The sequence below is a fragment of the Meles meles genome, chromosome 8 (genome assembly GCF_922984935.1).
Source record: "Meles meles chromosome 8, mMelMel3.1 paternal haplotype, whole genome shotgun sequence".
Lineage (NCBI taxonomy): Eukaryota > Metazoa > Chordata > Mammalia > Carnivora > Mustelidae > Meles > Meles meles.
In genome coordinates, this window is record NC_060073.1 from 41,988,646 (window position 1) to 42,002,895 (window position 14,250).

Genomic DNA, 14,250 nt, shown 5'->3' on the forward strand with positions numbered 1-14,250 from the left:
GAACCAACCCCTCCTCTTCTTGCAAGACACAGAAAACATCAATCCAGAGGAAAAGGTAGAAGACAACTAGAAGTCTAGGGGAGCAATATTTCCCATGATATTATGAAAGATTATGATGCTACTTCTCAAGATCCTCTTGGGAAAGAGTTGGAATTAAGAGATCTGAATTGAGACACCTGGGTGGCTCAGTGGGTTAAGCCTCTGCCTTTGGCTCAGGTCATGATCTCACAGTCCTGGGATCAAGCCCCAAATCCGGCTCTCTGCTCAGCAGGGAGCCTGTTTCCTCCTGTCCCTCTGCCTGCCTCTCTGCCTACTTGTGATCTCTCTGTCAAATAAATAAATAAAATCTTTAAAAAGAGAGAGAGAGAGAGGGATCTGGAATTAAGTTCATGGAGAGCATAGTTTGAGACAACACACCTTGGAGCTCACCTGAGTTACCTTTTTGTCAATCTTCATTTAAGTTCTGCATTTTCCTAATGAAGAGACCAACCCACTGCACAGGAAAAAAAAAAAATTCTCCTTTCCTTTTCTGATTGTCTGCTAGCCAGAGCAAGCTCCAGCATGTGCCCAAGGGGGCTGGATGTTCTGGGCTCTGCTCTGGGTTGACAGAAGGGATGGTAAGAACAGTAAATGGGGCTGCAAAGGCCTCTGTCTACAATAATGCTTGCTCCATTCCAGCGTCTGAACTCTGAGTTGGGAGTAAATCAGAGAACCCATATACCTGAATGGTTTAATTCAACCGATTCCCCAGGAGAAGGCCCTCCTTATTGTATCTTTTCTGAAGACACTGTCTTGTTCCTGTTGAAATGCAGAGGTGTCAAAGAGAATAACCGACCCTCTTGGACACAGACACTTCCAAAAGAACTGTCAGCAGCCCCCTCCCAACACAGCTGGTAGTTTCCTGCCAAAGAAGGAATCAAGAGAAAGAAGAAAATCCTCAGCTTCACAAACTGGTCCTAGCTATAATCTGATCTAGGAAGTTTTACTCCTGCCTCCCACTTCTCCCTCAAAGCTGGGTCAAGGTTTGCTAAAAGCCACCAGGTTGCAGCAGTGAGACCCTGAATCAATCTGTTTTTCAGTGAGAGATCCCATCTCTCAGTGTCTTCAGGGGTAAAGAAGTCCACACATTCTGGAGAAGAATTAGCAAAAGCAGTGACACCAAGTCTATTGTAAACTCGGCCAGAGCAGCAAAATTCCTCTTGCGTTTCAGTGGGATAATCAATGATTCTGCTCTAATGAAACCATAAATCAGGAAGGATTTACGTAAACCGAGTCTCACTTGGCACCTTCACAAATAGCAAGTGATGGATTTTGCATTAAATTTATTAGACCTACCTTACAGCCCTATCGCGGTTACTAATAAATGCATCCCTCTGGAAGTCCCAGTCAATCTTTACATGTTTCTACAACATCTCAGGGGCTAAGATGCTTGTAGCCAAAAGGCGGATGGATCGGGGAAGATATTCTGATGGCATGGTTAGCCATTCTTGGCTAGCAACATACTAAGATGCCCTAGGAATTTTTTTTAAGATTTTATTTATTTATTTGACAGACAGAGAGCCATCAAGAGAGGGAACACAAGCAGGGGGAGCAGGAGAGGGAGAAGCAGGCTTCCCGCTGAGCAGGGAGCCCACTGCGGGGCTCAATCCCAGGACCCTGAGATCATGACCTGAGCCGAAGGCAGACACTTAATGACTGAGCCACCCAGGCACCCCCATCCTAGGAATTTTTACCAAAATGTAGCTTTCTCATGACCAAGCAGAGAAACCACCACAGAAGCTGAACACTCCATGATAAAACAGCGAACATTCCTACACATCTGAGGATGCTAGAGGAGGATGTCAACGATTATGGGCCGCCACCTCCTCTGGTAAATGACACTGTATTCTAATTCACCTATTGTCTCACTCACCTACTGTCTCGGTTACTTTGGCCAAACAGCTGAGTTGAGCTGTTGCAACAGAAACCTTCTGGCGCACAAAGCCAAAAATATTTACTCTGTGGTCCTTGACAGAAAATATCTGCCAACCCTTGTGCTAGAGAAAAGATGGAACAAAGTGAAATATGGAGTGACCTAAGCTAAACCACTATGGTCTAGAAGATTTAAGGGAGAGCCAGGAAGGACCCAACTCCGTAAGTATTTGAGAATGTGGAAACGGATATGCAGTGGGTACAGCTTCTACATAACAGAGGGGAGTTGGACTGGATTTGTTCCATAAGATTCTGAATCAATTTTAGGTCCTCCCCAGTCCAGGTAATTCTACCACAATGAGTCCTTTCAGAGAGGAAAGGTTATGTGATCTGGGGTTTGAAGATGACAAAATGTGGGAAAAAAGAAAAGTCCAGGAAAAGGAAGCAAAACACTTTCTGCCAGAGAATGAATTAGCAGTTAGGTGTAACTTAGCTAAAGCCTTTTTTTTTTTTTTCTTTTTCCTTGCATGAAGTAAAAAAGTTACATGTAATTCTCTGAGAAAAGATTCACTATAGGTCTCTGTCAGATACAGAAACTGGTTCACAGAAAGGGCTAAACAGTATGCCTAGCAATGCCACTCATGAGAAAAATCTAATAATGATGAGGGTTATAATAACCATCATCGCAGGCGCTATCATTCTTCTTGCAGGAACTGTCACTACGGAACACTTATCACAGGCCAGGCATGATACTAGGTACTTAGGCATTTTCCCGTTTAACCCTTCTGGCAGGCCTGAGTAGTAAGACTATCATTACCCTCAGTTTATAACTGAGGTGACTACGGCTGAGAAAGGTAACTAGGATACACAAGCTTTGAGGTAGCAGAGCAGAGCGGAACCCCTGTTACAACCTTCACACTATTCATTAAACCCTCATGCGCCCCACCCTCATCCCACCCACGGCCCCACCATCAAGCCCCCCTTACCTCTACAGACACTGCAGCACTGATTCTCGGGGAGAATGTGGTCCTTTTCTGAGCAGTTCAAAGGAGGGCACGCTTCTGTGATTTTTACTAAAACTCCATCCTGGAAACCAAATCATTGGGAAACAAAACAATGTTCGTATTTTTTAGTTGATGATACAAATCTATAAGGCACGTTGTCAACAGCCTGCCGTGATAACAAGCCTCAGTAATTAACAGTACTCCCAGGAATTCCACAATAATGACAAAGTCGCAGATGAAACTGATGAGACTCCTGGCAGAGAAAGCATCTTTTTCTAGGTCTAAACAGTCTCAACTTCAACCAGTAATCTTTGGGTAAGTTCTGCACAGCAGAAGGTCACTAACAGTGGTATGCTGCTAAGATAACAATGGGCTGTTGGACGGGGAGCCCTAATTTGTAGGGTTTGTGGATTTCTATGGTACGAACATTCTGATGATGACCAACTTAGATTTACCAACATGGTATCCCTGAAAGAGCAGGGACGTTACATAAAATGAGCGGTCGTGAGCTTCTATGAGCCAGCTTTACCACTCAAGGATCGCACACACCGCGAACCCAAAGCTACGTGACACGTCTTCCTTGTGCTTGGCGAGTCCCTAGTTGGCGTGCAGGAAGAAGCGACAACCTCAACTAAAAACCCTAAAACAGTATGGTAAGTGCTAAAAAATGTTCTACAATTAAGGTATGATAAATGTGTCATCAGAGAATCATACTACCCAGGTAGGGAGAAATGATAAAGAAGATGCCACATTTGAGTAACGGTATGAGGAAGAAGAGACTTTCCTGGCAGACAAAACAGGCAAGAGCCAAATTATCCAAGTATGAATGATCTGAATGAGGGTTAGAGGAACGCTAGGTTTTTCATGTATGGTAATAAAATCGCTTAAAACAAAATTTTACATATTCACCTGGTGAATCTTTATGACTTCATTCACCAAAGGTCTTTTTTGGTGACATCACTAGCAACTGTGTTTAGTTTTATTCTGAATTCTAAAAATTAGACCACTAATTACTATTAAAAAAGGGTTTGAGAGTATTTTGTCTAAAATATTGAGTTTTTCTCTCCTATTCCTAAGAAGCTGTTTAAGTCAACTAAGACTCAAGCTTGAAAAGGAGTCTCATTTAAGGTGAAAAGGTACTTTTCAACATAGATGGGGGAAGAGGAGGGAGCTGGACAGCCGGGAAGGACGGGGGAGAGACAGTTTCCTGTTTCTGAGATGCTACCTTTCCTGTGGACCATGGACAGGAACTCCCACTTCACCAGGCACAACCATTCCTAATTAGGAACATCAACAATGATGAACATACCAATTTGATTTCTAACTACTCATCATTTGGATAATTTGCACCATGGCTTCCTCCCCTTTCTTGTCATTTTCAGCCTGACAGTCCTGCCTCTGACATTCCTTGTAGTGTCTTTTCATCCTCCTTGTTCTTGGTTTCCTGATCGGATCCAAGTTATCCAGATCTCTTGTTTTTCTCTTATCTTAAAACTGGCCCTAAGATCTGAGAATGTAGCCCGCTAGGCATGCCGAGTCTCCTTCACAGCTAACGTTCCCTTCTCACCCCTCAATCCAGGCCACATTTGGGCGCATCCAGCCTCAAGAGTTGGCACCGGTCCTCAGCCACTATGCCTATCAGTTGTACCTCAGTTTCTGCAACAGGGACTCAAACCGATCATTACTAACCCATGGACATGAATAAACTTATCATCTGCAGCATAAGTTTTAATGCAGAGGAAAACAAAATGCTTACTCACCATTAATGCCTCTACTTCTATCTGTCAAATTAATGTATTATCTCCTGCCTCCTTGCATAAGTAAGAGTGATGGTCACTGATGTATCCTTTTTAGGAGTGCCGTGTGCCCATCCCCCAGCTTCAGAATGTTTTGCTGCTAATGGCTCATCCTTGCCACCCTCAGATGGCACTCCTCGGACACGGGAGCCCCTCTGCCATGCAGAGAGCAGAAACAGTTACCCCCAAGTTCTACATCCCCAACATCATAACCAAAGCCAGGGATTGACAGGCATGGGAGGCTCTTTACCTCCAGGGGAGCCCATAGCTGGGATGTAATTTACACTCCAACACCCCTACTGGAACCATCCTTGCTCGGTTCCTTGCCTTTCCCCATCCTGCATCCTCCAACACCCCTACTGGAACCATCCTTGCTCGGTTCCTTGCCTATCCCCATCCTGCATCCTCCAACACCCTTACTGGTTGCTCCTGAGGGCACTACTTTAATGGATCATTCGTACTGAAATCCTTAATGTAGGGTCTGCTTTTCAGGGAACCCAAACCAAGATGGTAAGCTATATTTCATCCTGGCTGTCAAAAATAAAACTGCTCACACTTATCTCTAGATGGGGAGATCCTGGAGCAATTCCCTTTCTCTTCCTTGTACTTGTTCCTCTGTACTCATGATTTTGGCATCTGGAGTATGTATTTGCTTTTGTTAAAAGAAATATTTAAAGTGGCATGGAGACTTTTAAAAAAAAATAATCAGAGCAGTCATTGGTTTTGTTTTTTTTTTTAAATGAAAAGGGCTTGCCTTGACTGCTGATTAAATCAGACAATTCTAATCAACCTTTAACATATTTAATGAGCAAGATCATAATTTCAAATGTTTCAACAGAGACAACCCCCTTTGCATGATTTTGAAAATAATATGAACTGTGATTACAGTAGCGTAAGTGCCTCTACATCCATTTAGTCCAGCCCCATAATTAGGCACAAAACCTTTTTTAACTTTGTTTTCAAAACTATTTCTGGTAAGAAGTACCTGGTAATTAACATTTTTAAATCCCCCTGATTAGAGTACATTATTTTATGACCCTTAGATCTCTGTGTTGGTGGGAAAATACAATTCTTCCTTTCTTTCTCATTTAGGGTGACAGTCTCTGTCATTGGTCAAATATAAACACTTTCAAGTTCTTTACTAATCACTGTGCTTCAACCTGAATTTCCAATAACACAAAAACTCACATCATTACATCAAAAAATTGTCAGTAACAAATTGTTGCAGGGCAGCAATAATTGAACAAAATTGAGCAAGACTACTAGAAGAGTTTATTCATCTTGGTTTAAAAAAAAACACAGTATCTTAACTTCTAAAAACACTTGGTAAAAATATTTGAAATAAGAGTTTGTTTCTTCTTCTTCACATGCTTTATCTCATCGAATCCACCCAACATCCTAGGCTGGAGAACCGCCCCATCCCACCACCACCACTAGCTCTCCCCATGCCCAAGTCCAGTGGCCCGCCTTGACGACAGAGATCACAGAGCCTTCATTGCCACACCTTCCCTCCCTCTGCCATGGACTGAGGAGCTCCTACGCATAGCATCCGCTGATGCAGAAAGACCACCGTACCTCCATCCCCACCAGACCGTCAGGAGCAAGAAAATCCCCGCCATTCCCAGAGGCAGCGAAGAAAGGGGGGATGGGAAATACAATAGGAAAGTCAGAGGGAGTTAACCCCCACCCAGGGGTAAATTCTAGCCTGTGAGAGACAGGAAACAGCCAAGAGCCTTTCCTCTACCCACCTCCCCCACCCCAACATGGCCCCAATAAAGAATCGGATTCAAGTTCCTCCAGATCTTCTTCAGGTCTCTAAACGTCTCATTCTCCTCCATCCTTGAAAGTGATTCCCTTCTTTTCCTCAGGGATGTGATGAAAAGCAAATGAAATGGTGCAGTTACAACCACATCCAAAGATGGGCAATTCTGAGGCCCAAGTGGTTCCTGTCAGTCTCTCTGGAAATGCCCCACAAAACCAGTGGCGCTTCCTTGTAGGACTGCAGCTTCCCTGTAAGGCACCACCTCGTATGCATGCTCCCTCCTTCCCTTCCTTCCCTCTATCTCTCGCTGCTCCGCTCCAACGATGGCCCCTCACCCCAGTAGCTCCTACACTTTGTTCAAACAGTACCTCTGCAGAAAGGCCTTCCCAGACTACCACACCCACCCAAAAGCTCTCTCTTTCTCTTCAGTCTCTGTATTTTTATAGGATTTGGCATTATATTGCATATTGTTTCTTTTATTATCTGTCTCCCCCAGTAGACTGCAAGTTCTATAAAAGCAGGGACTTGTTTGTGTTCGCCGTTACATACCCAGAGTAGTACCACGCTAGTATGGAGCAGTTGGTCAAGGTATGTTAGCTGAATGATCACTGAAGATCTCTGCTTTTACACATCTTACTCCAAGAAATCGATGGGGGGGGGGGGGGGGAGCAGACAGGGGATAGGCATTTTCTCACAATCTTTAAGACACTTGGGAGTAGAGATAGCACCATCCAGAGTTGGCATCACAAAGAGATTTCCCCAAAATTAATTCAAAATCCTGTCCCAGGGCTACCTGCCCAGCTCCCTGACTCCTAGTAACTGCTGGCTCCCTTCACCTTCTCACATCCTTCAGTAGCTATCCCCAAGGTACCTGATCCACAGCTGAGCAGAAGCTAGCAGAGTGATGACGGTGGGTGAGACCTTCCCAACCTGGACAGCAGCACCCCCCCAGCCCCCACTGAGTCCTTCCCCTCAGGGACCCACTCAAGCCAACATGCTCCACTCCAGATCCCTATCAAAGCCCATCTGTCTACCTGGTAACCACCGCCCCCACAACAAGGGATGGGGATCATAAGACAGAAACTTACTCTGCATTCCCGGCAGCTCTTTGTTAAAATCCGCTGGCCTTCTGCAAGGACTTTTCCTCCATAGATACATTTTGCTGTAACAAAAACAGAAAAACGGGTCAGTCATGCTATGCAACTAATTGACCTCAGAGGTGCCATCCAGCTTCAGTGAATTCTAAACAGTAAGAATCTCTTTGCGGGGTGTCTGGCTGGCTCAGTTGGTGGACCATGCAACTCTTGATCTCAGGGTCATCAGTTTGAGCCCCACACTGGGTGTAGGACCTACTTAAAAAAAAAAAAATCTTTGGCTGGAGTAAGACATGAGGAGAGGACTGTTGTAAGGACAACTGTCGGGTCTGCGTCAAATGGTCATCTTCACTATGTCTGCCACCAGTCCGTCACTCTAAGGATATACAGCTATTTCAATGTCACTGCTAAAGGACTCAGAAAATGAACTGATGTGGTCAGAAGTGAAAACAAGGAAGCAGCAGTGGTCATCTCTATGGAGTACAATAGTGGGACCTTTGATTCTTACACTCCAGCTATAAAATGAATGAGTAAGTAAAAGGGGACTTCTATGTTCAATCATCAGAACCTCAGCCCTGAGGCAGAAGGACACCATTTTTCTTTCCTCCTGTGATCGTGGGAAATGCATGCCCTTATACTCTATGTTCCTATTAAGTTCAAAACCATTGAGAAATACAAGCCAAACCAGTCCACTTATCCATGCCCTAGAGAGTCTCTCTTTGGAAAGGTTAGCTTAGCAGGCTACTAGGGAAGGCATGAAGTAGAGGCAGGCCTTGCAGAAAAGGTAAAAAACATAAATGGAACTCCTCCATTCAATTCAGATTCTCCTGGGACTCAGTCCTCAATTCAACTTGCTGACTCACTTTTAAACAAGTGCAGAATATGTTAATTTGATCTGACCCTACTGGGTCTCCAGCCACATCAACAGGAATGGGGAACTAAGGGCCTGATTACTCTTTCTGCATAGATGAGGCACCTTCTACCCTAGCCTTCAGCCGAAGCAGAAGACATGCACACGACGGCATCTCTACCACTCACTCTGCATCTTATAAAAACAACCTTAGCTCTTAGAGTTTCTGTTTCTGCATCAGTTAGAAACAAGTTAATTTGGTGGTTTCCTAATTCTACAAGCTTCCGGCTCTCGTGGAACACTTAAGTATCTACAGACCTCAGCAATCAACTTCTCCAACATCCTCTTGAGAGCCACAAGAAGAAGAAATCCCAGAGATTTTGTAAACTTAGCATTATGATCCCATAGTGGATGCGGTGGTGTGCCACCTGGCTCCCCCTGGATGGCCAAAGGACTCATTCCTGCAGCTACTGGGGAAACTGACGAAGACCAGCTCAGCTGAACAGTGATCCAGGACTTGCCCTTGTTTGAAGCAAGCCCCCTCATCCAAGGTCAAATGCTCTCCCTAGGCTAGCCCACATACAGTCAGTGGTTGGTAAAGGAGGGCAAAGTTAGCCACTTGCCCCAACTAGGGATCCCTCTGAAAAGTCATTCCGGCTCCAGAACTCCCTGGAGGAATGGCTGAAGTGTTTTGGTAACTGTATTGTAGTTCAACCTCTTTATCTGCCCGATTCTGTTTCCTTCAGGATCTCTCTCTACCCTAGAATATCCTGACAGATCCTTCCTAATAAAGGACAAGGAAATATTCCAGCGTCTGCTTCCTGTTGGAAAATGACCTGCAAAAACCCATGCCCAACTGAATCTGTTCCATTCTAGTGTCTCCTTTCCTAATTGGCACTGTTATCTACCCCAGCACCCGCACCCTACCACCCGGGGTCCTTTAAACCTCTCCCTCTTATTCAACCCGATGCCCAATCAGTATCCAAATCACAACACGGCTCCCTCCTTAAGTTTCTCAAGTTAACCTACTTTTGTCTATTACCTACCACCTGCAACTATCTTCATTCCTTCTTCTTTAGGACCCAGAATCTCCTGTCCTTTCTCCCTTGTTCTGGTCTCAATCTTATTCAGTTCTTCCCCATAAAACAGTCAGACATATTTTGCAAATCACAAACATGAGGCCATGCTTTAAAATCCTCATGGGTCACTGACGCCCTGAAAATATAGTCCCAATTCCTTAATGCAGCAAACAAAGCCATTCAGGTAGCTCTTCCTTCTCTCTCAAGCTTCACAGCTCATCAATTCCTCTGTATTAATTCCCCACCCTCCCAACCCCTCCCCGCCCACAAACATTCAACATCCACGGATACCCCAGCCATGCCTTCTCCTTTGCATCTGGGATCTGCACATACTATCATCTTCTCCAAGAATAGGCAGCCTCGTCAGCCTTCCCCTGGCAACCTCCCATCCTCTATACCCACCAGTTTCAACATAAGCCTGACCTCCAGCAAGATTTTCCTGACTTCCGGGACTGTGCACTGCCCTCACTTTGTGCTTCCACGTACTCTGGATCCAGCTCTGACACCTCACGTTCTCTGTCGCCCAATTCATTATACATCTCTCCCGCTAGCTATAACCTCCGTGAGGACAGGGTCTGAGTCTATTTCATCATTTCATCTCCAGCCACCAGATCAGCAACCCTCTGGGCTTAGTAACAGTAATTTGAGCATTGATGTGCCTGTAGTTGGTAGTGAAAACCAGTCAAAAGTTCTGATTCCCAAATAAGAGTCCCTTCTGCTATTCAATGCAGTTTCAAACATTAAAAGCAGGCATCAAGAGTTTCAGACCAAAAACAGCAACAGAAAGTAGAGAATTTTCTACATCAATTTTTCCTTCCTTGAAAAAGTTGCCCACAACCATCTCGTATGCCTCAGTTTTCTTGATCATCAGCGGACCATGACTCATTGGTCCTAATGATGATGCAGATTTCCCTGCATACCCACATGGGGAGACCACACATCCTCCAGGAGCCTGGAATTCCTGTCCAATCCACTTCCACACTCCCAAACACAGCTGCTGCCAACTTGGCAAGAAGGCTTGTCCCAGAGTGAGAGCTCTGCTAAGCACACTGCTGTCAAATCTGCCACCTGCTTCTTGGCCCAGGCTCAGAAGCAAAGAAATCGACTTTTCTTCCTCATTTTGCCCCTTGTCCCCCACAGAATGGTATGAACCCATTTGCTCCCCTGTTTTAAGAAATTTGCCTGATTCCTCTCCTCTGATAGGAGATCTGGAGGAGTCTGTCTGGAGATAGCAAGCCTTCCTGTCTACATTCAACGCCACACACAGAGGGAAACATCCCTCAAATTCACCAGTCTTGTATAAAAAACCATGTCCACCAAACTTTACGTCCTCACGTAGCAAGGTGTTCTGGGGGCTATGAATGACATCGACATCACGCCACATGCCTCAGCCATTTGCAGTGGTGCAAGATGTAGACATGATCACAATATCAACTCGCAATGAACTGATCTTGGGCCAGCTTTCAGGATCACCAGTGGAGGTCACAAGAATATCCCTTGCTTTCTCTTTTTCCCAAACCACTTCTCCGACCATACCCCTCCTTTTCTGTCACTGCCCTCCATACGCCTGACATCAATCCTCATTATCCCGCCTCTTGATCTATAGCCAAAAGGCTTATTTTTGATGTCTGAGGAAATCCAAGCATAAGGTGAGTCAGGCTCCAGCGCCTCTGGCTGGGGCATTTGGGACTCCTTTCCAAAGCTCTCAGTAGGAGTAGAAATGTAAATGCATACCTGCAGCCCTTCATATCACACTGGGGACATGCCAGCTAGAATATTTTACAGTGTACGACCATGAAATTGAAACCTGGCACCAACACGCACTTCTCTGTGACATCAGAAACCAATGTCCTGAGGATTTCGAGAAATAGTTATCCAGATGCATCTCCGTCCACCCACAAACATGGGGCCCTTCCAATTTGGACCTGATTTCTCCAGTGCAATGACTGGACACTTTTGCCATCTGGGTGCACACTGAATAAACAATTGGCAGGAGGCACTTGGCAGCCCTGTCAGATACAGACATTAGGCTGCTCTGTCTTTATTTAAGTATGTGTCCCCTACACACACTCCAGCCATCCCGTGGCAATCAGTGGGTTAGAATATCAAAACCAGCCCTCTGAACCGCACTGTAAAGGGGACGGGCAGATCGGGAAGGCTAAGACCCAGGAATCCTCCCCGCCTCAGTGAGCTCATTCACAGATCTGACTCCAGATACCGCCTCTCTGAGCAAGATGCCCGCATCGTGCTGAGTGTCCCTCCAGCATCTCTGGCTCACACATGCCCAACAGAACGTATCACGCCCTGCACTACTTCCTCCACCTGTCTTAGTTCTGTTCATCACACTAGGAGTCTCCTACAGGCTCTGGTTCAAAACCTGGCAACTTCCCCCTTACAGATGCTCCACCCCTGATTCATCTGTCTTTTACAAAAAAAAAAAAAATAATAATAATAATAATAAAGTTATGGAGGACCTACAGTGTGCCAGGCCTTTGGGACATCACTCTCATCCATCCCTTCCTTTTTACCTCTCCAGGCAGTGGAGGCCTATTGGTCTCATTGCCTCTACGTGGAACTTGCCTGAAGCCCATACCCAGCCACCCTGCTTCTGGCTCTCCCAATGCAGCAGCCCTGGTAAAGCACTCTGATTATGCCCCCAACCCTTCCCTCGAATCTTGCTTTTGACGACAAAGTCAAGGCGATGTCTGCTTCCTTGACTTTTGCATGTATGAGTCTATCAGGTGTGTTCTCGCCTACCCTGTCAACGTGGCAAACTTTTAGTTCTTTAATAAGCAGCCTACTCAACTGTTACTTACCCTGTGACGTTTTCCTCACACACACCCGGTTCTGATGGAGGTAATCGCTCCCTTCTCTATGCTGCCTCTGTTTCTTGCTCAACAAGCACGTTCCACAATACTCTGTTGTAATGTGGGGGTGCGTCCATCTCCCTAGACCGCAGTGCGGACAGGAGATGGGTTAAGAGCACCAGCTCTGGAGCCAGAGACCACCTGGGTTTTATTTTGGCTCCACCAAGGCTGAGAGACCTTGGGTAAGTTAGTCCCTGTGCTTCAATTCCTAACCTTAAAATGGGGTAACAGTGGGGACCGCGTTCGGGCCACCGCGAAGGGCTAAATACAGCACCTGAAATAGAACAAATTTTCCACATGTGCACACAGTTGTACCCAGAGGGAAGGACAATGTTGGGAGAGGAACTGGAGTACGAATGACTGCATGAATTCAAAGGAATACGATTGTCCTCCCCTATCCCACACCCACTTTCGCAGATTCCTACTTCTTGCCTATCAAAACCCTGTTACCAAACAGAATATCTCCTTCCCTCTACCACCTCTTTTCCCGTGCAAGTGCTGTGTTGCAGAGCTGAAGATTGCCTGTCCATCATCCTCTCTCTCCCCTCCCCACGCTCTATGGTAGTTCTCAAGTTAGTCTACCAGAAGACAGCCTGCAGCGCACCACTGTTCAGAGATGCTGGGTTAGTAGATCAGAGTGGGGCCCTGAGAATAAATTCCTGGACCATCATGTCCCCAACTGAAGAATCTAGAAGGCTCTCCTGAGAGAGAAGACCATCCTAGTATCTGATCTGAAAACTTCCGTAACGAAAGCTGCCCTGTTCGTAGAGACTACATGAGTGTCTGGGCCTCTTGATCAAAACACAAGGACAAAGCTCTTTTTCCAAGCAATGAACTAAGACATGAACACTTAGACCAAATTCTTTTTCCTATTTCCAAACAAATGCCCCCATCATCAAGTGCTGCGGGTCCTGGAGGCCATGAGAAGTGCATCGACACTTATGAAGTCAGCCGGCAAAACCATTTGCTTTTATGTATCAGCTCCTTTTGCCTGAGCCGGATCAATACCTTTTCTCAGCGTTTCCAGAACACTGGTCCACCCAAACCCAAACAGAAGCTTAGGAAATTTTATCCAAAACGGATAATCAAAGTAAATATCTCCATATCTTCTTCTGACATGAACGTATTTGAAATTCCTAGAAATTCTACCTGCTAGTGTTAGAACTCTGCTTAATTCATCCTCATTCTCCTCTGCTCCTCTCTACTGTGCAACTGACCACAGTCATCTTCCAGAAGGCTAAAAACGTTTAGTTTGGCTCCACTTCCTCCAGGGAGCACCCCAGGTCTACTGCACATGTCTCCTTAATCTCCCCAGCACTGTCCCACAAGCCATCCGTCTGTGGTTTGATAGTGCCTTATCCATGTGCCTAATGTGACTGCACTGAGAATTCCAGACACTGTAAATCATCTACCTTGAAAGTGAACCCTCTGAAGCACAGAGGGCTCATTTATCACTACTCCAGGCACTAGTACTAACTGCCTAATGTGTATTTCTGTTAACAACTATGAAGAAATGAAAGCCCTCTAAACCAGAGGTTCTTAACCTTTGAAATATCCAGAGAACTTTGACATCATTTCTTAGTGGTTTACATTTCTTCTTCTTACCTAACGTTCACTCATTTATTTTTATTACCATCTTGTTAAACTACAAACCAACCGGAACTGCTGAGAAAATTAGTACTGTCTAGCTAAACTGCTATGAATTCCAAAAGCAAAAACAAAACAAAAAGAAAAAAGACAAAAAGCAAAATAAAACAAAAAAGAAAGCACACACTGATATTTTAATTAGCTGTATATCAGCATGTTGGTAAAATCATGTAACTTTCTAAAATATTTTTCAAAACTTAAAACTCTCAAAGGAATTGGAACGAAGAAAAGTGACTATCC

At 45.1% G+C, this 14,250-nt stretch overlaps 1 protein-coding gene across 2 annotated transcripts in view; it reads right to left on the bottom strand.

Moving 5' to 3' along the window:
* NELL1 (neural EGFL like 1) overlaps positions 1–14,250 on the bottom strand; it is an 860,623-nt gene that overhangs the window by 638,101 nt on the left and 208,272 nt on the right. For both annotated transcript variants that reach the window (XM_046016014.1, XM_046016013.1), the window contains exons 10-11: positions 7,562–7,635; positions 2,898–2,997 (exon numbers count right to left, since the gene is read on the bottom strand). In XM_046016014.1, the coding sequence (XP_045871970.1) occupies positions 2,898–2,997; positions 7,562–7,635 (174 nt within the window). The remainder of the gene's footprint in view (positions 1–2,897; positions 2,998–7,561; positions 7,636–14,250) is intronic.